Source organism: Ovis canadensis, chromosome 2, assembly GCF_042477335.2.
Source record: "Ovis canadensis isolate MfBH-ARS-UI-01 breed Bighorn chromosome 2, ARS-UI_OviCan_v2, whole genome shotgun sequence".
Taxonomy (NCBI): domain Eukaryota; kingdom Metazoa; phylum Chordata; class Mammalia; order Artiodactyla; family Bovidae; genus Ovis; species Ovis canadensis.
The window spans coordinates 190744404-190770909 of NC_091246.1; the positions used below are offsets into that span (position 1 = coordinate 190744404).

Genomic DNA, 26506 nt, shown 5'->3' on the forward strand with positions numbered 1-26506 from the left:
CTACTGGAGGACTGATCATTTCTAATCAGAAACTGCTTCTTTGCATGTTTCACTTTCTTACTTTCATATGTTTGTTTATAGCGCTTGTGATAAAAGGCACTAACACTTTCTTGGAGGGGCTTTTTCTCATCACATTATCTGTACCTGTTGAATTTCATTCACTGTAGAAGGAACAGTGTTTCTCCATTGCTAATTGGAAACATTGATGTCCAATTACACAGCCTCTGTGAGGGCAGATTTTTTTCTTTTTAATGTTCTTTCTGAATTTTGTTTCCTGGACTTCAGTTTTATGCCACTTGATTTGTGAAATAACTTTTCACAATTGCCCTTTGCTGTATGTGGCTTTGTCCTTACATAAAATTGTCCTTTCAGATACTTGAATGAAGTAGATTATAAGCATTTTTTCTTCTCATTAGGACCTCAGGCAGCTTTTCTGCCTTTGATTTTGATAGGAATATCAGGGACAGATACAGAGTGTCTTGCTCTCTGTGAAATGTCTTCTTTATTTAATTCACCTGACTCTGATTACTTGTACATATTTCCATATTACCATTTTCCACTACATGTAACTTTGTGGATCTCCCCATTTGTTGTTCTTGGATGTTCTCATTGCATGGAGTAGATGATGGTAACTGCTCGTAGCAGTGGTGCATGCTGGTCACATGGCCTTCTTTATTACCTCTTACACCTTCATCTTCTCCTGTTGACTAACTGTGCTCCCCTCCCACCCCAACCATCCAGGCTCTCGGCTGCCGGTGATCGCTCTCAACGTGGTGGAAACCAGTGGGACACAAGGGCCTTGTCCCCACCCCATCCTGCACCTAGAAACTATCCTGCCTTTGTCCATGAGCACAATGTGAAGAATGCAGGAGCCCAGCAGAACGCTCATTTTCCTGGCCCTGCAGCCATGACTGACATATGAGTGTTGAGCCTCTTGGGCACTGGGACTCTGTTGTGCAAGTTGACGGTATACATTTCTAGAGTTTATAGAGGATCAATCACATTAAGAAAATTTGGGAGAAGATATTTTATACTGAATCACTCATTGGGTAGTATTGTTTGTAATTGAAATCTTCTGTGAAAGGGAAAAGGATCTGAAGAAGCTATATGCCATCAATGATAGTGACAAATATTTTTGTGTTGCAGAGGGTATTTGGGGAAGATATTTCGTGATTTTAACATGTTAGCACATCACTTAGAAGATGTTTCAGGAGAAGATTTGTGTTTATGAATAAGCTGCCCATTATCACCCCAACCTCCATGCAGTACCAGTAGATGGAAGTGAGAAGAACCAGTCCCACTGAAAATACACACAGAAGGGAGCATGTCCAGGCCAGGTGGATCAGCCTCTGGTGATACTTTTATAGACCACTCTTACACACTATTTTTAATACTTCTGAAGTGACCTAAGTCTTAATTTCAGTTGAGTGCCTGAGGTTCTATAATTTAATTACTGTAATATTAAATTTAAAACTTAATTTTTAATAAACACAAGTATTTTAAACTAACAGAAGGTCTAGAAATCACTATAATGTGCCTCATGTAAAGAGAGGAGTCTGAATGCTTACTTTTGCATGATTAACTGATTAATCAATGGTGAGCTGAATGGTTATATTACTACTGAATGGTTGTACAAATGGAACATGTATTTACTTTTGCCTTTTGCCTTTTCTCTTTTATCTCATGCATCTGATAGATTTCCCAGGTTTGCAAATAGGCTCGTAATCTGGCCTTGCACAACCTCTAAAATAAAATTCTGAGACCAAAACTATATCACTTTTAATACTTAATGCATATCACTTTTAATCACTTTTTGCATATGTTATTATTTTTGGTCCTTTATGAACTTCAGAATGTAATTGTGCTCTTTGATTTAACTCATAGAGGCAAACTAACTGGAAGAAATATATTTCTGATGTAATGAGAAATGATGTAAAGGGAAGAATATCTTTTGTCTTTTTAGAGTTTAAAAAATTTTAACCAAACTTTTAAATGTTTAACCTATATATATACATATATATATATATAGAAAGAGAGAGAGTCATTTTATAGTCTGAGAATTCATAATACATCAAGATAATGAAGATTTAATTAAAAATAACATAACCTGTGTACCATTCTGCTCACCTCAGTGGTCAGTCTTACTGTCTCTGCTAGATGAAGGTGAAGTTTCAGAGGGCCTTATATTAGTGGGTTCTTGGTTGCAGATATAATACAGCTTGTCAATAGAATACATAAATCAGAAGTAAGTAATATTTAGGGAATTTAATTTATAGGCAGGTTTCAATCTGAAGTTATTAAGTCGTATATAAGTATTCTTTAATGTGTCTACATATGAGCAGATACATACCTTAAATAGCCCAGCTGAGAACTCTGGAAGGCTGTCATCATAGCATGCTTAAACATGGCCGCCAATGTGTACCTCTCATGATTCTGCTAGATTTTACATAGCTCAGATTCTTATTGTCAGTGGTGATTCTGTTTTTTTAAGGGAATTTGAATCATAACATTTCAAGCACAGAAGCTCTGATTTGTTCCATTTAAAAAAAGATTTCATGGGTATGAATATGATTAAAACCTTACTATTTTTATAATAGAAACCAAAAAGAGGCATTCTGGCCTCTTAGAAAGTCCTAAGGATCGACTTCTCTCACTTTAAAATTAATCTTAAAGTCTGAACTCTGGATATAATGCCTCATATTCGTCTTACCCAGAATCTTAACTTGGGAAAGTATAGAAGGATTGTGATTGAAGAATAAACTCTTCTGTTTATAGTAAAAGTGGTCATTTCTGTACTTGGAATTTAACTTAATATTGTTACATTTAAATAATGGAAGAATCGCATGGTTTTCCTTTGTTTGAAAACATTGTTATAAAATAGCTCTTTGCAGCAGTGGGAGGATCATAATTGTAAAATCCTGCTGATAGAGACTGGGTTGGAGGGGTGACGGGGCAAGAAGGTAGCAAAGGGTAGGGGAATGAAGGGCTAAGGCTGAATGGTTGCAGCCTCAAACCTTTCTACTTCATACAAGTTCCTGTGCTCCAGGATCTCAGAGTGCAAATGCTGGGAATATTTCCTGCTGATATTTTCAAGATGGATATACAAATTGTTTTCAGAGGTATGAAGAGTTTAATAGCAGCTCAACCTAAATTAAATAAATTGTCACCAGCCTTTTTATACTCTGCATTTTATTCTGTCTAAAAGGTCAGTGATCCTACATCATTGATTGGGGACCTAATACACTCCAGAAGCACCTTACTTGGCTGTTTACTCTCCTTTTGATCAGAGAGATCCATCAGCCCAGAACACCAAGATCATGTGATTCAACTTCAGGGCTTTGCCTAATTTTGTTTAACTAATTTTAACATCTTGAATTAAGTTGGTTTTGTGTCAGCTGCATTTTTATAGAAACAGCAAAGATAGCGAAGTGACCTTTACACACTGATGCATGAAAATAAATGCGCTTAAGATCATTATTTCTTTCGATGGTAAAAGCACTTCTGATGCATTTACCTATCTCTGAGTATAGGCTAACATTTCTGATCTTGATAGGGTAATCACACATACACTTTTAGATGAACTTACAGAGAAAAACGAACTTTATCCTATTATATATGTCTGTATATTACAGAGAAAAACAAACTTTATCCTATTATATATGTGTCTGTAATTTTACAGAGAAAAACTTTACAGAGAAAAGCTTTTATGTTTCTATTTTTAAAAGCAACCCATGTACAAATATTGTAATATCAGTATAATTTAGATCATTTTTAAGTGGGGGCTCTTCTATTTAAAGTGTTGACTCGGGAGCTATTGGTATTCATGACATTTGTATCATTCTTTATTGTTAAAATTGTTCAGGATGTAGAAGGTGCCATGTAAACATGTCAGGGTTGTACAGCTTATGTTTGTCCCGAATGGAGGACAGAGAGGCAGCTTATTTCATGGGATAAAATCATTAGCTGAGCCTTAATTATGGGAGTTTCTCCTACGTACTAGATTTTTTCATATTTGTTGATTTGCTAAAAAATAATTTAGTAACCTTGCTTATAACTTTCATGTGTCTTGATATCCCGTGTTTCATCTTTCTGTCTTGCCAAACAGGAAAATAGATGAAAGGGTAAGGAGTGGAGGGCTCTAGTGTTTGGGGTTTGAGGAGGAAGAAGAGTATTATGAAATGACGGGCTTTATAGGCATAAGAAGACGCTTTGATCCCCTCTGCTTTGATCCCCTTTCTGTGCATATTCACAGATGTAAGCTGAGAGAAGTGGGAAGATGGTTGTCCTGTGTTATGGCCATGTGCTCTGATGGTGGAGTGGTCAGCACTTGAACCACAGTGCTCTGTCTTGGTTGGAGCAAACTCTTCATTTGTAAATCATCATTAACTGCTTTGAAAGACCATTATGTTTTGTGTGCTGAGCTTTGAATATTGAGTTTGAAAATATCACATTGCATTAATTTATTTTATATCCATGGTATATAGGACTTATATGGATTTGGAGAAATAAAATCATCTTGTGCCAATGACATTTAATCTCTTTACCCCCACATACTTCTTAATTTTAATATACATCATACCACATTATCAGTTATACCTTGCTTCCAGAATTGCTGTGAATTGCTTGCATGTGAGATGCTTTTATGTAAGGGACAGAATGTGAAGATACGTTTGTGGTGGGGAAGTCCCTCTCTCCATGTGCCTCTGTCTCATGCATAAGTGATTTGTCAGACCTTTTCTAGATGTTACGAATCATGTGAATTTAGGTATGGTGTTCTTCCTCAGCTTCTCCTTTTCAAGAACATAAATCTTTCTCCTCCTCTCTTCATATAAATTAACTTTTACTTTAGTCACATGAAATCATTGTGAGAATTCTGTCTTGCTCAGCTGGCATTTACCTCGATGGTAAAGATACTAGGGCACAGACTTGTGGAATATGTGTTATATGACTTCAGTTCTTTCTTCAGTTCTTGACCTCTGCTAATTTGTAACACTCTAGCTCTTTTGAGCTCTTTGCGCTGGTGGGAGGATCATATGAGCCTCAGATAATGAGTGAAATTAGAGAAGAGAAAATTTCAAAAGAGATTGCAGAAAGGAAAAAAAAGTTTTAATGATATATTTTATTACTTATGCCGAAGTGGAAAAATAAGTGTTGCTCTTTTTCGTGAAGAAATTGTTCTCACAGAGTTTTTGTTTTTAGAAGATTACATAAGCCTCTCTTCTCCTAACAGCAAGCCATGGCCTTAATTCTGAGTGATGGTGCTTGAGTGAACTTCTTCTGTTTTGCTCCTGACAGCTGGCCAGCATTTTGTTTACATTGGCATGGGAAGAGATACCTGACTCAGTGAACAACATTCTCTAAGGAGTGTGACTGGAGCCTCCCTTGGTGGTGTAACAAACCTATACCTCCTCCTCTTGAAAACAGGTTCAGCAGCTACAGACCTCATTTCTTGTTGTCAAAGGAATTCTTGTTTGTTTGTCTTTAACTAACTTTAATATGTTAAAAACAAGGTGTATACCAGAATATGATTAGGATTTGTAAGAAGTTGCAGATTTCTTAATAAAGGCTTGATCTACGGACACAACTGATTATTGTTAATATATAATGGAAACTATTTAAATTATTAGAGATGCAACAAAAGAAAAGAATGAAAGGTGAGATGATATAGGAAGACAGGTGCTACCTTGGCTTTTCTTGTGGAGCTAGTTAGAGGGACATCCAGAGAACTGTGGACACACCCAGCATGTAAATACCATCAGAATCTATATTATTACACAGAAGAATTTCCTACAGCAAAGTTAGAGTTGAAGCCCAGCCACTAGTTTCAGTGATTATTTAATTGCAGGCTTGCTACTTTGGACTTCCCTTGTGGCTCAGCTAGTAAAGAATCTGCCTGCAATATGGGAAACCTGGGTTTGATCCCTGGGTTGGGAAGATTCCCCTGGAGAAGGGAAAGGCTACCCACTACAGTATTCTGGCCTGGAGAATTCCATGGACTATACAGTTAGAACTGGACATGAAACAACGGACTGGTTCCAAATAGGAAAAGGAGTACATCAAGGCTGTATATTGTCACTGTGCTTATTTAACTTATATGCAGAGTACATCATGAGAAACGCTGGGCTGGAGGAAGCACAAGCTGGAATCAAGATTGTCGGGAGAAATATCAGTAACGTCAGATATACAGATGACACCACCCTTATGGCAGAAAGTGAAGAGGAACTTAAGAGCCTCTTGATGAAAGTGAAAGAGGAGAGTGAAAAAGTTGACTTAAAGCTCAACATTCAGAAAACGAAGATCATGGCATCCGGTCCCATCACTTCATGGAAAATAGATGGGGAAACAGTGGCTGACTTTATTTTTGGGGGCTCCAAAATCACAGCAGATGGTGACTACAGCCATGAAATTAAAAGACGCTTTCTCCTTGGAAGGAAAGTTATGACCAACCTAGACAGCATATTTAAAAGCAGGAACATTACTTTGTCAACAAAGGTCCATCTAGTCAAGGCTATGGTTTTTCCAGGGGTCATGTATGGATGTGAGAGTTGGACTATAAAGCTGAGCACCGAAGAACTGATGCTTTTGAACTGTGGTGTTGGAGAAGACTCTTGAGAGTCCCTTGGATTGCAGGGAGATCCAACCAGTCCATTCTAAAGGAGATGAGTCCTGGGTGTTCATTGGTAGGACTGATGTTGAAGCTGAAACTCCAGTACTTTGGGCACGTGATGCGAAGAGCTGACCGATTTGAAAAGACCCTGATGCTGGGAAAGATTGAGGCAAAAGGAGAAGGGGATGACAGAGGATGAAATGGTTGGATGGCATCACTGACTCAGTGGACATGGGTTTGGATGGACTCCGGGAGTTGGTGATAGACAGGGAGGCCTGACGTGCTGTGGTTCATGGGGTCACAAAGAGTCGGACAAGATTGAGTGACTGATACAGTCCTTGGTGTCGCAAAGTCGGACACCACTGAGCGACTTTCACTTCACTTCCGCTAGTTTAGAGATAAGACTCATTTTTAACAACTTGTGTTAATTCTTTCTGGTTGGGGACCAACTTCTTCCAGCAGAGTCCTGGGAAGCCTTGATACCAGAGGGTTTGCAGATTGACTCTGTGGCTGAAACGCCAGTTATGTTGGAGCAGTAGCAACAACCAGTGCTTGAATGGGTTGGAAAGACATGGACAGGCAGTTGGAGGAGTTTGGATTTGGTGAAGAGACCTGGGGCCATTACTGCAGGGTTTTAAGTGAAAGATTTTGGGGATCTCGTATCGCTGTCGTCTTTTCTGATTCACCTCAGCATTTGGTGAATATCTACCAGAACACCACCTCCTTTCTCTTCCTCACACACGGTCACTTTGCATGATCCTTCCCCTAATGTACTTGTGCTATTTAGTTGCTTAGTTGTGCCCAACTCTTTTTCGACCCCAGGGACTGTATAGCCTGCCAGACTTCTCTGGGATTTCCCAGGCAAGAATACTGGAGTGGGTTGCCATTTCCTTCTCCATGGGATCTTCCCAACCCAGGGATCAAACCCACGACTCCTGCATTGGCAGGTGGATTCTTTACCACGGAGCCACCAGGGAAGCCCCAGCCCACCACCCCTGCCAATTGTACATGTCTAGCTAAACTCTGGGTCTAATCCTGGGCAAGTCCAATTCTGTCCTCTGCATTTGGATGGAAAATGTGAAATGCCCTATCATTAAATGGTCTAACTTTAAATGTTGGCTATTGAGCTCAAGTTTCAGACCTTGAATGCTGCTGAAATCCTGTCACGTTTCCTGCATCTGTTGATTTTCCCACTTGGCGGCAGTAACCTCCACCATCTCCTTGGTTCTCTTTCACTTGGTCTCAGGTCATGGCCTTGCTTCCTGCTCACTGAGAAGACGGGCCATGGGAAGTGAGCTCCTGTGCATCCTGCAGTCTGATGGTGGACTGATGTCTCTCTGTCAGAGCATCTGTGCTCGGCCTGCCCTCCTGTGTCCAGATGGGCTGGCCCCAGTGAGGCCCAGTGCTGTTTCACATGCTCTCCTGGAGATGCTACTCATACTGAGGCACGGGAAGCGCTGGCTTAGATCTCAGCACCTTGTCACCGTCTTGGCTCCTCCTGTTTCTCATCAGTCAATAAATTCTGCCAGTTCTGACTCTGTATCCAGAGTTTGCTTGTCACTGTTTACTGCTCCTGCCCTGTTTCCATATAATTTGTCTTAACCTGGTCTCCCGTCGCCCTTGGCGCCTTTCTGTCTCATACTCCCCATTAATTGTAGTTTAGACTATATCATGTTCTGCTTCTGCTCAGGCCTTCCAAGGTCCTCGTCTCAGACTAAAACCCAAAATCTACATGTTGACAAAAAAATAATTTTTCCTACTCCTTGACTTTGCTCACCTTCCTCCAAAGACTTGATCAGACGTACTCTGCATTTTCCATCTCTGGATTTCTGCACTTTACCTCTGCCTAGATATTCCTTCCTTGAATCTCCTGTGGTTCATTCTGACACCTTCAGGCTTCTTACCAGAGAACATTGCTGACCTCTGTAAAATAATAATGGGCCCCCAACCTTCTTGGCATTTTGTGTCCTGTTACCTTGCTCATTTTTTTCTCTTTGTTTCATCTTACATATATGTTTTCTTTTCTTTCTTTATTTTTTGGGTATGTTTTCTTTTTTGTCATCTTTACATCCTTTAATAGAATGTCAGCTCTGTCAAGGGAAAGCGTTTTGTGTACTCCCCCATCCCTGGAGCAGTCCTGGGCTCAGCACTCCGTAAACAGTAGCTGATGGCTTGTCACACTTGATGATGAAGGGATAGTCAAAATGATGTTCCTGGCTTCAAGATGTTTACACTCTAGTTATGGAGAAGAGTAGATTTACAAATAATGTACAAGTGCAAAGTCTTTAAGTAAGTAAGGTCATAGAAGGTAGGTAAGTTTGAAGCTAAAGAAGGCTTCCTAACATTTACATCAGATTTTGAGGGACACATAGAAGCAGGAACACTTGTGGAGCAGAGGACTGTAGCAAAAGAAAATTTTAAGGTAGTATAGGCAAGTTATGCTGGTGGCTCAGATAGTAAAGGATCTGCCTGCAATGTGGGAGACCTGGTTTCCATCCCTGAGTTGGAGAAGATCCCCTGGAGAGGAGAATGGCTACCCACTCCAGTATTCTTGCCTGGAGAAGTCCATGGACAGAGGAGCCTGGCAGGCTATAATCCGTGGGGTTGCAAAGTGCTGGACACGACTGAGCAACTTTCACTTTCTTTCAGGGCAAGTTACAGTCAAAGAGTGGTGAATAGGGTTTGAGTAGTTAGTACAAGAATTCATGAGGATGTTTAGTAATAATGACAAACTGACATTTGAGTGCTTCTGTGCCTGGCCTCATTCTGGAGTTAACGGCAGTTATCATTATCCCAGCAAGTCACTGAATCCTAATACAAATCTGTAAGACGTTTAGACCAGTGAAGAAATCAGGCACAATGACAGCGTGTAACTTCTCCAAAGCCATGTTGCTAGTAGAGGGTATGGCTGAGCTTCAGACTCAGGTTAGTCTTAGGCCCTAGACTTGGTGTCTGCTGTGCTGACTCGCTCCATCACAGTGAAAAACTCTGTGAGGCCTGTATTTCTTTAGAAAGTGCACTCTGGAGGCATTGTGAAGAGTGAATGTCAGTTGGTGGGAGATTGGGATAATTAAGTCATGCTGTATCCATACTGTAATCGTTAAGAAATGAGGAAAATCTACAGGAGCTGCTTATTGGAGTGTGTCAGTGCTACATTGTTGAGTTAACAACCTCTAGTGAAGTGGCTCCTTGAGGTGTGTCCCCACTTCTCTAAAAGCCACCAAGCCATGTGTCTGTCTGTAAGGTGCATGGAAAATGCACCTGGATAAAGAGTGAATTTTCAGAGAGTGGGGTGAAGGAGACATCGGTTTTCTTAGCTAGCATGTACTACTTTGAATAAGTAAATACAGATTACAATGTCACGGGGAACAAGACAGATTGCTTCAGTGTATTCAGGTAAGTGTCCATGAAAAGGAAGGAGGTGGATAGATGTGATAATGCCCTTGTATATTCCTTTGTGTATGTTGAAGAATGGATGTGTGCAGCAACATTGCCAGAAGCCGCACAGTGAAAGTGTAACATCTCACTTGTGTTTACAGACTTAAGTGTATTCACAGAAGTGTTACAGCCATCACCACTTCTCAAATTCCAGAATGTTTTCATCATCTTCCAGGGAAACTCTCACCTGTTAGCAGTTACTGCCCACTCTTCTCTCCCCCAGGCCTGCAAGCACTAATCTACTTCTTCTGTCTCTGGATTTGCTCATTCTGGGCATTTCCTATAAATAGACACGTACAATATGTGACCTCTTGTGTCTGGCTTCTTTCACTTAGCACGGTGTTTCTAAGACTTATCCATGTGGTAACCTATATCAGTATTTGATTCCTTTCAACGGCTCAATAAATTCCCTTATATAGTATACAGCATTTTGTTCATCAGTTGGTGGACATTGGGTTTCTACCTTTTGGCAGCCGGGAACTTTAATGTTCTTCTTTAAAGAAGAACTTTTCTTCTAAAGAAGAACATTCCTTTCAGGCATGCACATAGATAGGAGTGAAATTGCCCAGTCATATGGTAACTGTGTTTAATGTTTTGAACTGCTAAATTGTTTTCCAAAGCAGTTGTACCAGTTTACGTGACATTTTCATTACAGCCATCCCAGTAGTTGTGAGAGTGATATATCTCCTTGTGACTTTGATTTGCATTTTCAGGAGGCTAATGATGTTGGAATTTTTGTAAACATACTGGCCATTTGCATATTTCTATTCATGTCCTTGCCCATTTTAAAAATTGGCTATAATAATCTTACTTACCTGTAGCTTCTGAAATTTTGTCTCCTTTTTTGTTTGTGTGTTTTTTTTTTTTAATTTCCCTGGAGGCAAATCTGAGTATTAAGTTTTTTCAAAGAACTAACATTTTGCTTGAATGTTCTGGTGCATTGTCTGTGTTTGTCCTTATCTATGTGAGACAGAATGTACAGAGTGAAAATAGTGCACAGTGACGTTTACATTAAATAAGTCTTCAGTGTATGAACAACTCTTATTCCAGTCCAGTTAGTTGTTTCTCTGTTTTAGAGAGAATAAAAAGTTTTGTAGTTTACATCTACAGAAGATGGGATGCTCAGGGATGAATTACTCACTTTTATATAATTATATTTAAAAAAATTCCCTGTTGAACCTTGCCTATTTGTAGATGGTAATCCTGTCTATTTGTGAGTTGCAGTGGGACAGTTAAATTCATCTTTCTGGATGAAGGGCAGTAAGAATATTCTGTTTGAATGACATGTGTATTTCCCTTGAGAAGAGAGACTGCAGTGAGCCTGTTTGGGTGGTTAGGGGTAAGCCCTGTAACAAATTATCAAAAAATGAGATAAATCCTCACATGGTTTTTGCAGACAGGCTTCAGTCAGGAGAGGTGTTTTATCTGAAGTTAACTATTAAAATCTCAGTAACCCACACAAGCATCCTTGAGATAAACCACAGCCTGTACTCAAAGGCAGGGGTGTGGTGGTGAGTGAGGAAAGATTGTTTGCTCAGAATCTTTGTGACTCAGGTATATCAACCACAGTTCTAATAGAAGATGGGGGGCGGGGAATGAATTCTATTACCTTTTTGGCTTTGTTTTGAGACAAAGTTTGGAAAAGATTGAAAACGTTGCTGAGGTCACTCACAGTGGGTGTGCTGCCTTTAATCCCTCTCTCCTTTACACGCGTTCTGTCCTCCGTAACCCCTCTTTTACCTTGAAATGAAATAGATTGGGAGTCAGAGGGGATGTGTGGAGTGTTGTTTTTGTATGTCTCCTGACCTGGTGATGGTGTGTTTACACTATAGAAAGTTGACCTCGTTTTTTCTTTCCTTTTTCCTCCTTCAGTTCAGTTCAGTCGCTCAGTCGTGTCCGACTCTTTGTGACCCCATGAATTGCAGCACGCCGGGACTCCCTGTCCATCACCAACTCCTGGAGTTCACTCAGACTCAAGTCCATTGAGTCAGTGATGCCATCCAGCCATCTCATCCTCGGTCGACCCCTTCTCCTGCTGCCCCCAATCCCTCCCAGCATCAGAGTCTTTTCCAGTGAGTCAACTCTTCTCATGAGGTGGCCAAAGTACTGGAGTTTCAGCTTTAGCATCATTCCTTCCAAAGAAATCCCAGGGCTGATCTCCTTCAGAATGGACTGGTTGGATCTCCTTGCAGTTCAAGGGACTCTCAAGAGTCTTCTTCAACACCACAGTTCAAAAGCATCAATTCTTTGGCGCTCAGCCTTCTTCACAGTCCAACTCTCATATCCATACATGACCACAGGAGAAACCATAGCCTTGACTAGACGGACCTTAGTCAGCCAAGTAATGTCTCTACTTTTCAATATGCTCTCTAGGTTGCTCATAACTTTTCCTCCTTAGTACTAACCATTTAAAGTTATACTATTTTATTTTGGACTGTTCTGTTTTGAATGGCTCCTAAATGAACATTTGAGATTTCATGAGGATTTTCATTATCATTAAACTATAGTTTGTGTCTTGGTACACATAGAAGTTAATAACTCAGTTATTCAGTGACTGGTTGGTGAGTACCTGCTGTATATAGTCACTGGCCTGTATTTTAGAAAACAGTAGTGAGCAAGAAAGACAAATTCCTACTCACGACACCTACATTCTAGTGAAGGAGGCTGATAGTTGTTATACAAACAGATGAAGGTGCTGGGGTTTCAGTAGTAGTAAATGTGAGGAAAATAAGGTAATGTCAGTGTGAGTGACTGTAGGGGGAGGGGCAGGCAGGCGTTCGAGGAGATGCTTCAGTTGACACGTGTAAGGATCAGCCATCCAGAAGAGGAATAACTCGGGCAGTTATTCTTGCCACAGGGGCTTTTGAGTTGCCTTTTGAGGGTAGAAAGGAAAGTGGATGGAGCATAAGTAAGGAAGACACTGGTGTGATAAAGGTTCTGAGGGCGCTAGGCAGGGGACCAGGCAGGTGGGACCTTGTATATCAGGGACAATAATCAATCAATGGACATGAGTTTGAGTAAACTCGGGGAGTTGGTGATGGACAGGGAAGCCTGGCGTGTTGCAGTCCATGGGGTCACAAAGAGTTGGACACGACTGAGCAACTGGACTGAATTTGGATTTTATTCCACGTGTACTGGGGAGCTTATGGTGGATTTTAAGTAGGGGAGGGATGTATTCTTACATGCTCTTTTTATTTTTCTTTTTTCTTATTTTTATGATAACACTCTTAGAAGAATACTTTGTGGTAGGGAAATCTAAGGCAAGGCTAGATTTTTTTCCAGACCAACCAAGAGTTAATTTCCATAGATTTTGAGCCTTCCCACCCAAATTCTTCAGCAGGTGTATTTTTTTAGAATGATAACATTATTTTCTATGGTCTATGTACAAAGCGCTTACCATGTGCATCCAGGGAATCGAGTGTAATACACACGGTCCCCATTCAGGCTTCCTCAGTGTCCTCACACTGTCTCAGAGCAACTTCTGTGGTCCGACTCAGGATTCTACATCAGTGTTGTGTTGCTTCTTGAGCGTCTTAATCTGCAGCAGTTCCTTGGCCTCTGTTTATCTTTCGTAACATTAGTATTCCTAAGTAGTACAAAGTTATTGTTTCATATAATGTCCCTAATTTGGATTTAACTGTTTACTCACTATTCAAGTTAGGCATTTTGGGCAAGAAAATTTTGATGCATCTATATATGTCTTTCTCTCAGGCACCGTGTGTCTATAGTGGATCATGTCACAGGGTACTTGACATCACTCTGTCCGTTACTGATAGTGTTACTTCACTTGGTTAAAGTATGTCTTTGCACTAAGGAAGTTCTTTTTTTTTTTTTATGGTAATTGAAGAGTTATTAAATTCCTTGTGTAAGGTTATTTTCCTTTGTAATTGAAAAAATGTCAGATACTTTGTGTAAATATTCTCTTTCCCAACAAACTTGCACCTAATGGTGAAAATGAGTTATTACAGTTGTTAGAAATGGCGACCTGCTACCCATCATTCTAAACCAATTAGTACTCTACAGGAAGAACTTTTATCTCTCTACTTACACACGGATTCAAGGATACTCTTATTTGGTTTTAATTCAGTTATCCACGAACATTGTTATTTCTTGTTTTAATTAATTTTTATTGGAGTAGGGTTGCTTTACAGTGTTGTGTTTCTGCTGTACAGCAGAGTAAATCAGCTATGTGTATATGTATATTCCCTCTTTTTTGGATTTCCTTCCCATATAGGTCACCACAGACCATTGAGTAACAGTTCCTTGAGCTATATAGTAGGTTCTCATTAGTTATCCATTTTATAAATGCATGCTAAGTGGCTTCAGTCATGTCTCTTTGTGACCCTGTGGACCGTAGCCTGCCAGGCTCCTCTGTGCATGGATTTTCCAGGCAAAAATACTGGAGTGGCATGCCGTGCCCTCTTCCAAGGGCTCTTCCCCACCCAGGGACTGACATGTCTCATGTCTCCTGCCTTGGCGGGTGAGTTCTTTACCACTAGCGCCACCTAGTGTGTATATGCCACTTACTGTTACTGCTTTTGAGAGTCAGAACTGTCCCAGGGATTTTCCCAACCCAGGGATTGAACCCAGGTCTCCTGCATTGCAGGTAGATTCTTTACCAGCCGAGTCACCAGGGAAGCCTGTGAATACTGAAGTGGGTAGCTTCTCACTTCTTCAGGGGATCTTCCCAACTCAGAAATTGAACCAGGGTCTCCTGCATTGCAGGCGGGTTCTTTACTAACTGAGCTACCAAGGAAGTCCAAAGAACTGTCCCACATTTGGCCAATGAGACCCTATGCACTGCATCCTGTACCTCTTAACCTGTCCTCCCACTTTTTAACCGCTTATTTTTCAGCATAAGAGTTTCCATATTCATCTTACACTTTCCTTGCCTTAGGCCTGAAATCAGCCATTTATTTAAGAGCCCTGATTCCTAAAAGTTAAAATGGTGTTTAGGAGCCAAGATCTGGGTACTGCTTATGTTTGTTGCTGATATAACTGTCACTAACCAGTGGACAGTTTAAAAACTAATGTAGGGCTTCGTAGGTGGCTCAGTGGTAAAGAATCTGCTTGCTAGTGCAAGAGATGTGGGTTCGACACCTGGGTCCGGAAGATCCTCTGGAGACGGAAAGGGCAACCAACTCCAGTATTTTTGCCTGGGAAGCTACAGTCTATGGAGTTGCAAAGAGTCAGACACAACTTAGCAACTAGACAACAAACAACAGAATGTTGAAATCACAAATACATTCAGGTACTCCTAACCCCAGTCTAGTACCTTGGGCTCTTCTCTGCCACCCAGGTTCCTTATTTCGATCTCCCTTCTCTCCTGGTGAAAAACCTGACTTAACAAGGATACCTCTGTGTTCACCCAGTCATGCTGTAGACGCTGCATAGTTTCAGAGTTGCTATATTCATATCACCATCAACAGCAAGCCTACTAAGTACAGTTCAGTATTTCTTCACAGTTCTTCCTCCCCAGGCTAAGAGTAAATAGTTCCAGTATGATGCTTAAAATTCACTTGCATTAATTCCTTTTTTTCTTTTCTCCATTTCTGGCATTCTTTCTTGGTAAACACATTTTCGTTTTTGTAGATGATGCCATATTCCCTTTCATTGCAGATGAAGTATATATATATTTTTCTTACAGCTTTACTGATGTATTCTGACACACAGTAAAATACATTTATGTAAAGGATGAGATAGTTGGATGGCATCACTGACTCAATGGACATGAGTTTAGGTAAACTCCAGGAGTTGTTGATGGACAGGGAGGCCTGGCATGCTGCAGTCTGAGGGGTCGCAAAGAGTCAGACATGACTGAGCAACTGAACTGAAAGTGTTTGATAAGTTTTGGCACTTAGACACCTGTGGCACCAACACTATAATCAGGATTAATGATGGATATGTTCAGTGTAGTTTTAATTTAGATTTCTCTATTTATGAGCGTATTTTTATATGTTTACTGGTCTTTTGCATATTTTTTTGTGAATCGACTTTTTATCTGTAGTGTCCCTTTTCTATTTTTAACAAGTTTTTGATGAATATTAAGGATATTAGCTTTATGTGGGCAATGGCAACCTGCTCCAGTTATTCTTGCCTGGAAAATTTCATGGTCAGAGGAGCCTGGCAGGCTGCAGTCCTTGGGGTTGCAAAGAGTTGGACATGCGCGCTCGCATACACACACATGATATCTGTAACTAACTCATGTAATACTAATTGCAAGTACATTTTCAATTAGTCATTTGTCTTTTTATTTTGCTTTTAATAAGTTTTAAATTTTTATGTAAGCAAATCTGTCTCTCTTTCTTCAGTAGTTTCTGGATTTTAATAGGAAATTTTTCCCCATGCCACATTTTAGAAGAATCTAGCCATTTTTGTTTCTGGCACTTCTGTGCTTTCATTTTCTTAAAATATATATTTGAATCTCAGATCCACTTAGAATTGCCTCATTACTAGGTGTGAATAATGAGTCTGTTTTATTCATTTTCAGATGGCTTTCCAGTTATGTCAACGCTAGTTTTTTAAAAATTCATTATGGTGCTAAGATAACTGGATATCCACATACAAAGGAATGAAATTGGACCCCTACCTCACATCATATAGACAGTGAACTCCAAATGGATCATAAGCCTAAAGTTAATAGCTAGAGCTGTGAAAATCCTAGAGGAGAACATGGGAGCAGATCTTTGTGACCATGGGCTCAGCAATGGTGTTTAAGATGTGATACCAAAAGCACGTGTGACAAAACAAAAGATAGATAAACTGAAATTCATCAAACATGAGAACTTGTGTCTCAGAGGATGTCATCAGGAAAGTGGAAAACGTCCTGAGGTATGAGAGAAAATATTCACAGCTTTTATTGAGTTCTGTGGAGTGGTTTGGCTTTTTTCTAGGCTTTCCCTACTCCTGGAGAGGGTTTGCCTTTCTGCAGTCTTTCTAATCAAGGAACACTTGTCCATCTGCTCCACTACCTTCAAACTGTTTTCTCTCCCCTCCTGCGCCTTATCTTTGTTTGTTATGAGTGAATGTGATTTTATGACCGTATACTGTCATTTTCGAGTGGTTTTATGAGAAAGCAGGAGTAAATCTTGCATGTTCAGCGTGCAGCACGTAATCCCCATGAATGTCTTTTGCAAAGTTCTTAGTCATATCTCCTCTACTACTGCCCCTCTTTTGTTATCCCTTTTCCCTTCTGAAATGTCCATTAAGTGTATATTGTAACTTTCAGTCTATGTTTGTCTATTTCCTGCCTCATGTTTACCATGTCTTTTTATCTAGTGCCTTCTTGGTGGTTTGCTTAATTTTTATCTTTTAATTCAATAATTTAGCTCTGTTTAGTCTACTTTGTCCCGTCTATTGAATGTCAAATGACTCATTTAATTTCTCATTTCTCAGAATCTACTGTTAAAGTTTTATAAGCTCATTCCTTGTTTTATTGATTCTGTCCTTGCTTTCTATCTTTCAGCACATTTAATATACTTACTTTAAACCCTCTTTTAGATCGTGTTATCCTTTCTGCTTCCTCAGCTATAACTGTTCCTACTTCTCGGGTCCCTCTGTTTGTCTGTCTCAGTATCACATTTCTTAACTTGCTTTGCAGGCTTTTGTCTGTGACTTCATAGACTTCCCTTGTTTTCTTTCAGTGTTGTGTTTTTTCCCCCCGCCTTCTCTCCCTTCTTCCCATGCTCACCCTCTCCTCTAAGGCACTTCTGAAATTGCCCCAGCCTGACATTTTATATCCTTAGCTCTGAAGAAGTCTTACAATAGGATCTTTCAGGAAAACTGCCTTCAGTCCTGAGTAGGGATACAGAGGTTTGATTGTCATTTGTACAAATACTTCTGATTCTTCCCTTTGTCACAGATAGGTACTTTCTGTTCATTTGAAATTGGACTAGAGCTTTTTCACCTCTGTTCCTTTCCAGAAGATCCAGTCCCCTGACTCTGGGCTGAGTCTGATTCTTGCTCTCTGCCTCACAGGACCTGTCACAGGTTTTGTTTCCTCCAAGGAGTTGGGTTTTTGACCCCAGCGCTTGTTTCCCCTCTCAGCTCCCTGAGTTCCTCCTGGCTCCAGCACCAGTTCACTACTGGGAGTTTATCACTGTTGTGTCTGGAAAGGACTGAATCCTCTGCTTTATTTGTGTGATTTTAATTGATGCTTTTGAACTATGGTGTTGGAGAAGACTCTTGAGAGTCCCTTGGACTGCAAGGAGATCCAACCCGTCCATTCTGAAGGAGATCAGCCCTGGGATTTCTTTGGAAGGAATGATGCTAAAGCTGAAACTCCAGTACTTTGGCCACCTCATGCGAAGAGTTGACTCATTGGAAAAGACTCTGATGCTGGGAGGGATTGGGGGCAGGAGGAGAAGGGGACAACCGAGGATGAGATGGCTGGATGGCGTCACTGACTGGATGGACGTGAGTCTGAGTGAACTCCGGGAGTTGGTGATGGACAGGGAGTCCTGGCGTGCTGCGATTCATGGGGTCGCAAAGAGTCGGACATGACTGAGCGACTGAACTGAATTACTGTGTTTACCTGTTTTTCCAAAGTCAACTCCTCTCTTCCCTTTCTAGCCCATCATTTGTACATACAAAGACTATCTTATTTTCAATAACTGATGTATACTTTAAGTTACAGAAAGTTCAGTTCTAATCTTAAACCTAATTTAAAGATTTCTCCTTTGCTCATACATAGGGTAGTGGTGGTTTGTTAATTTAATCTTCACATTCTCCCACTTATTCTTTGTGATGCGTGCTCTCAGGGTTGAGGAAGAAGAAAGAGAAAAGGAGCAGGGTCTAATGTGGGTGATGCTGTTGTAATCCAGCCAGGTGTTGTGGCATGAACGTAACCATGGTTTTGTGTGCTACACTTCAGTGTTTTCTCAGAGGCCCTTATAGAACACATCCATCACTTCCCCAGAGAGGCAGTTTTCTTCATACTTCACTTTTTGCCACACTCTCTCTCCCATGTTGCTGGCTTTGGCTCTTAACTGTGAATATACTTCTGCTTGGATCATCTTACTCTGAGACACCTGTCCCATAGGTAGAGTTCCAGTGAATGTGCTTCAAACTGGACTCACATGTGGAACAAGGGAAGCATACATTTTTTCTTTTCTCCTAAGTTTTTATTTTGGAAGACTTCAAGCCCACAGAAAAGTTGAAAGAATAGTGAATGGAATAGTTATATGCCCTTCCCCCTAAGTTTTCTACCTGTTAATATTTGCCTATTTGCTGACACTGAGTTTTTCTAAACTGGAATAATTGAGCACAACACAGACATTACAATACTGTATTCATTAATACTGCTTTTTGCATGGTGGTGGTTTAGTCACTAAGTCATGTCCAACTCTTGTGACCCCGTGGACTATAGCCTGCAGACTCCTCCGTCCATGGGATTTTCCAGGCAAAAATCATGGAGTGGGTTGCCATTTCCTTCTTCAAGGGGATCTTCCCTGACCCAGGAATCAAACCCACATCTTCTGCATTGGCAGGCGGATCCTTTACGTCTGAGCCACAAGGGAAGCCCTTTATCTCCAAAAATCAAGGATAATCTTATATGTGATGTATTTATTACACAGAATTTTTTTTCCCCGCTGTGCTGGGGGTCTTTGTTGCAGCACATGGCCTTTTTCTAGTTACAGTGTGCAGGCTCAAAAGTTGTGGCAATCTTAAGTTCCCTGACCAGAAATCAAACCCATGTTCCCTACATTGGAAAGTGGATTCTTAACCATTGGACCACCAAGGAAGTTCCTAGACCCAGAGATTTTAACATTATTGTAACTATTAAAGTCCATACTAAGGTTTTTCCAGAAATTTTGATAAATGCCCTTCATAGTTGTTTTCCTGCCTGATACAGGATCCAGTGAGAATTTCTGTTAGTTTCTCATGTTTCATTGCTCATGAAAACTTCCTCAGCCTGCTTTGCATTTCATGACATTGACATTTTTTTCAAACTTTTTGTTTTGTATTGCATTATTGCCAACAAAGGTCCGTCTAGTCAAGGCTATGGTTTTTCCAGTAGTCACGTATGGATGTGAGAGTTGGACTGTGAAGAAAGCTGAACACTGAAGAATTGATGCTTTTAAACTGTGGTGTTTGAGAAGACTCTTGAGAGTCCCTTGGACTGCAAGGAGATCCAACCCGTCCATTCTGAAGGAGATCAGCCCTGGGTGTTCATTGGAAGGACTGATGCCAAAGCTGAAACTCCAATACTTTGGCCACCTCATGCGAAGAGTTGACTCATTGGAAAAGACCCTGATGCTGGGAGGGATTGGGGGCAGGAAGAGAAGGGGACAACAGAGGATGAGATGGCTGGATGGTATCACCAACTCAATGGACGTGAGTCTGAGTGAACTCTGGGAGTTGGTGATGGACAGGGAGTCCTGGCGTGCTGCGATTCATGGGGTCGCAAAGAGTCGGACATGACTGAGCGGCTGAACTGATAGCCAGTTAACAAATAACATTGATGTATTTTTTAAAGAGCCTATGCAGGTTTCTTTGTGGAATACCTTGCAACTTAGATCTGTGAGATTATCTTAGACTCAGGTTAAACATTTTTACTGATATTTCGGTTAAGGCAATGTCCACCAGATTTCTCTATAAAAGTACCTTTTCCCTCTTTAATCTGTGGAGTGTCATTTTAAAACTGAGAGTGGATATCCTATTCCCTGAAGTCTTTGATCTGGGGGGTTTGCATCCGTTGATAATTTTTACCTGAATCAGTAATTGTTTTGGTATTTATAGTATGTTGATTTTCAAGTTCTGTCCTTCTTTCTACAAAGGTGGCATTCCTCTGTAAAAGAGGGCTTCCTCTTTCCTCTCACCTGTCAAGGAAATAATTTGTTACTCGTAGATTTGTGGATTTTTAAGAATATATTATCGTCTACTCCTGTTACTCATTTTGATGTGTGGCTTACTGTAAATTTGGCCTCTGGAAATCTATACATTCTTGCCCTGCCCTGTTACTCATCTTGATGTGTGGCTTACTGTAAATTTGGCCTCTGGGAATCTATACATTCTTGCCCTTGCCCTGCCCTGCCCAGAATGAATCTATACATTCTTGTAAATGTAGCTTGTCCAGCCACTGGCCTTTCCTCCCAGGTTGTTAAGGTAAACTTCAGTCAGCTCGTGGAGCTAGACCGCTCCATGCTAAGAGATGCACTTCCCTACATGGGAGATACATTTTTTTATACTCCCAAACTTACAGGTTCATGCATCATGTTTCCTACGAGCTCTCTTAGCACCACACATGATGTGGGGCTGCTGCTGCTGCTGCTAAGTCGTTTCAGTCATGTCCGACTCTGTGCGACCCCATAGACGGCAGCCCACCAGGCTCCCCCATCCCTGGGATTCTCTAGGCAAGAACAGTGGAGTGGGTTGCCATCGCCTTCTCCGTGATGTGGGGCTAGTAGTTGCTAATGCTTAGCGATCCCCGTTCCCCCTTGAAGTAAAATGGAATCATCTGCTTTCACAGGTTCTTTCAGAGCCTTCATTTACTTCATGTGACTTTCTCTGCCCTGATGTCCTGCCCTTGCAGAATGTCCCTTTGGATGTCTTGTCTTGTCTTTTATGGTATGGATAGTGCAATCTGCTCAGAGTCTTTTTATAAGGGCTACTCAAATCTTTGGAATGTGACATGTATTAAGTTTCCTAGGACTGCTGTTACAGCTGGATGACTGCAGAATTTTGTCTCATGATGCTAGAGGCCAGAAGTTCAAGAGATGAAGGTGCGGGCCAGATGCTTCCTTCTGAACGGTGAGATCTGCTCCAGCCTCTTTCCTGGCTGCTGGTGGCTTGCCGGCAGGGTGGACTGCAGAAGTGCCGCCTAGTCTCTGCCTTCATCATCACATGGCCTTCTTGGGTGTATGTCTGTGTCTGTACTTGCCCCTTCATAAGGATGGATGTCTTTTCAAATGGGCTGAACTGAAAGATATCAGTCATGGTGCATGAAGTGCCTGCCTTCCCCTCCAGTATGATCTCAGTTCAGTTCAGTCACTCAGTCATGTCCAGCTCTTTGGGACCCCATGGACTGCAGCACACCAGGCTTCCCTGTCCATCACCAACTCCCAGAGCTTGCTCAAACTCATGTCCAATGAGTCAGTGATGCCACCAACCATCTCGTCCTCTGTTGTCCACTTCTCCTCCTGCCTTCAATCTTTCCCAGCATCAGGGTCTTTTCAAATGAGTCAGTTCTTCACATCAGGTGGCCCAAGTATTGGAGTTTCAGCTTCAGCATCAGTCCTTCCAATGAATATTCAGGACTGATTTCCTTTAGGATGGACTGGTTGGATCTCCCTGCAGTCCAAGGGACTCTCAAGAGTCTTCTCCAACACCACAGTTCAAAAGCATCAGTTCTTTCGGTGCTCAGCTTTCTTTATAGTCCAACTCTCACATCCATACACGACTACTGGTTTTGACTAGATGGACCTTTGTTGGCAAAATAATGTCTCTGCTTTTTAATATGGTGTCGAGGTTGATCATAGCTTTTCTTCCAAGGAACAAGCATCTTTTAGTTTCATGGCTGCAGTCACCATAGGCAATGATTTTGGAGCCCCCCAAAAGAGTCTGGCACTGTTTCCATTGTTTTTCCATCTTTTTGCCATGAAGTGACGTGACTGGATGCCATGATATTAGTTTTGTGAATGTTGAGTTTTAAGCCAACTTTTTCACTCTCTTCTTTGACTTTCATCAAGAGGCTCTTTAGTTCTTCGCTTTTTGCCATAAGGGTGGTATCATCTGTGTATCTGAAGTTATTGATTTTTTTCCCAGTAGTCTTGATTCCAGCTTGTGCTTCATCCACCCTGGCATTTCACATGATGTGCTCTGTATATATGATGCTGAAAGTCCAATACTTTGGCCACCTGATGAGAAGAGCTGACTCATTTGAAAAGACCCTGATGCTGGGAAAGATTGAAGGCAGGAGGAGAAGGGGATGACAGAGGATGAGATGGTTAGGTGGCTTCACCGACTGAATGGACATGAGTTTGAGTAAACTCTGGAAGTTGGTGATGGACAGGGAGGCCAGGCATGCTACAGTCTATGGGATCGCAAAGAGTTGGACACAACTGAATGATTGAACTGAACTGAACTCTGTATATAAGTTAAATAATCAGGGTTACAACATAGAGCCTTGAGGTACTCCTTTCCCGATTTGGAACCAGTCTGTTGTTCCATGTCTAATTTTAACTGTTGCTTCTTGACCTACATATGGATTTCTCAGGAGGCAGATAAGGTGGTCTGGTATTCCCATCTCTTAAAGAATTTTCCAGAGTTTGTTGTGATCCACACAGTCAAAGGCTTTGGCATAGTCAATAAAGCAGAAGTAGATGTTTTTCTGGAAGTCCCTTGCTTTTTCAATGATCCAGTGGATGTTGGCAATTTGATCTCTGGTTCCTCTGCCTTTTCTAAATCCAGCTTGAACATCTGGAAGTTTATGGTTCATGTACTGTTGAAGCCTGTCTTGGAGAATTATGAGCATTACTTTACTAGCGTGTGAGATGAGTGCAATTGTGTGGTAGTTTGAACATTCTTTGGCATTGCTTTTCTTTGGGATTAGAATGAAACCTGACCTTTTCCAGTCCTGTGGCCGCTGCTGAGTTTTCCAAATTTGCTGTCATAGAGAGTGTAGCACTTTCACAGCATCACGTTTTAGGATTTGAAATAGCTCAGCTGGTATTTCATCACCTCCACTAGCTTTGTTCATAGTGATGCTTCCTAAGGTCCACTTGACTTGAGTATGATCTCATCTTGACCTAAGCAGTGTATACCTGGAAATGTATTTCCAAGTAAAATCCCAATCCAAGGTCATGGGCATGAGGACTTCTGCATATGAATTTGGTGTGGGACACAGTTTAACCCATGTTCTTCAGAAATTCCAAAATAATTCAACATTCTTTTAGATATGAACTTCTATTTCATTTCTGATTCATGAAGCTTTTAATCTTATTTTTGAGTACTGAGGACTATTTGTGTCCCTCCAAAATTCATATGTTGAGATCTAGTCCTCAGTGTGATTGTATTTGGAGGTAAGACCTTTGGGAAGTGATTTCATGAAGGTGGATTTAAGCCCTGGTGAATGGGATCAGTGCCCTTGTAAAAGAGACCCCAGAGTGCTCCCTCATGTCTTTCTGCCACATGAGGATGCAGCAAACAGATAGTCTCTGAACTAGAAAGAGGGCCCTCACCAAATACTGTATCTGCTGCTAAGTCTTGGCAGCAAGTCTAGAACTAGACTAGAACTGGGAGAAATAAAGTTCTGTTGTTAATAAGCTACCCAGTCTATGATATTTCTGTTAAAGTAGCCTGAACAGGCTAAGACATATGGGTGTAGTTAAAATAAAAAATTTCTATATGTCCATCTTAGGACCACAAGAAATGAACTACCAGTTCTCATGTTCCTTTGCCCCAAAATATTTGTATTCGTATTTTTAAGAATTTACGATGAAAATTTCAAAATTATATATAGGTCCAACATATGGTGAACCACAGCATTCTCATCAGTCAGCTTCAACAAACTCCTGTATTCTGTCATTTTTGTTTCATCTTTTCCTCCTCCTCATCATCATTTCTTCTTTTGATGTTGTTAACCTTATTTAAAAAAGAAAAAAGCCTCACAAGTTGCACTGATTCACATTTAGAAAAGATAACCATTGGAGCAGTACAAAAAGACTTGAAAATGAGCTGAATAGATGGTTTTATATTAATAGATTTTTACAGCTGTTGAAAAGTGCCTTTACTCCCATGGTTTCCAAGTGAGTTTTAACTGAGAAACCCTTCTAATTAAGTTTATCTGGGAATTCCAAATAAAATCTCATAAAAAATTACCATAAAAAACAAAATTCTACCATCTTCTCCACTTTCTGTGTAGCTCATTTGAGTCTGAAATCCTCTGGGCTCTGTAGAACACACATTGACGACCACAGTGAAGGACGTTGTTTGAAACTGTACAGCCACGTGGTTGCAGAGATAGGACTGGGACACAGAGGTCTTGACTTGCAAAGAAGCTCTCTTTGTTCTCACTCTCTCTCATCAATTTTTGAAAGTTGTTTTTTTTTTTTCCTTTCTTATTTGTTTCCCAGACCCAGGGTGATTAAAGCACGGCCTTCATTCCTCTAGGAAAGCATGCAACAGTGGCAGTTTGTTTCCTTCCGCCTAACTCAGTATTAGGTCAACAAAATAAAATGTCTACATCAACCTTTGAGCTTTGCCACAGAAGATAAATTGAAAATCTTATTCTTCAAAAAACTGTTAGAGGGCTTCCTTGATGGCTCAGTGGTAGAGAATCCACCTTCCAATGCAGGAGACGCGGATTCAATCCCTGGTCTGGGAGGATCCCGCATGCCATGGAGCAACTGAGCCCAAGTTCCCCAACCGTTGAGACTGTGCTCTAGAGCCTAGGAACCACAGCTACCGAAGCCCGCTCGCCCTAGAGCCCACGCTCCACAATAAGAGAAGCCACCACCACGAGAAGCCTGTGCACTGCAGCTAGAGGGTTGCCCCCACTCACCATAATTAGAGAAAAGCCTGCACAGCAGCGAAGACCCAGCACAGCCGAATAAATAAAATTATAAAGAACATAACTGTTAGAATACTTGCTTTTCTAGATGAATTCCTTTTTTTTTTTTTTTTTTTCCTGTTTGGCTGTACTTCACAGCATGCACGATCTTAGTTCCCTGACCAGGGATGCAACCTGCACGCCTTGCAGTGGAGTCTTAACTGCTGGACGGCCAGGGAAATCCTGGAATTGTTTTCGTATTTCATTTTCCTGTTGTTCATTTCATGGATACAGATACATAGTTGATTTTTGTATATTGATTTTGTATCCTGCAACTTTGTTATTTCAAGTAGAACTAGATTATTTTTACTTTTGAAATCCTAAATTTGACTAGTTCAGTCGCTCAGTTGTGTCCGACTCTTTGCAACCCCATGAATTGCAGCATGCCAGGCCTCCCTGTCCATCACCAACTTCCAGAGTTAACTCAAACTATTATGTCCATTGAGTCGGTGAAGCCATATAACCATTGCATCCTCTGTCATCCCCTTCTCCTCCCCCCAATCCCTCCCAGCATCAGAGTCTTTTCCAATGAGTCAACTTTTTGCATGAAGTTGCCAAGGTACTGGAGTTTCAGCTTTAGCATCATTCCTTCCAAAGAATACTCAGGACTGATCTCCTTTAGGATGGACTGGTTGGATCTCCTTGCAGTCCGAGGGACTCTCAAGAGTCCTCTCCAACACCACAGTTCAAAATCATCAATTCTTCAGTGCTCAGCCTTCTTCACAGTCCAACTCACATCCATACATGACCACTGGAGAAACCATAGCCTTAACTAGATGGACCTTTGTTGGCAAAGCAATGTCTCTGCTTTTCAATATGCTATCTAGGTTGGTCATAACTTGCCTTCCAAGGAGAAAGCGTCTTTTAATTTCATGGCTGCAGTCACCATCTGCAGTGATTTTGGAGCCCCC

At 41.0% G+C, this 26506-nt stretch overlaps 1 protein-coding gene across 8 annotated transcripts in view; it reads left to right on the forward strand.

The window, feature by feature from the left end:
* EPB41L5 (erythrocyte membrane protein band 4.1 like 5) overlaps positions 1-26506 on the forward strand; it is a 171883-nt gene that overhangs the window by 81974 nt on the left and 63403 nt on the right. For 2 of the 8 annotated variants that reach the window (XM_069577826.1, XM_069577827.1), the window contains exon 17: positions 742-2780. The exons of the other annotated variants lie outside the window; for them this stretch is intronic. In XM_069577826.1, the coding sequence (XP_069433927.1) occupies positions 742-922 (181 nt within the window). In that variant the 3' untranslated portion in view covers positions 923-2780. Of the gene's footprint in view, positions 1-741; positions 2781-26506 lie in introns of those variants that run through there. 8 annotated transcript variants of the gene reach the window in all.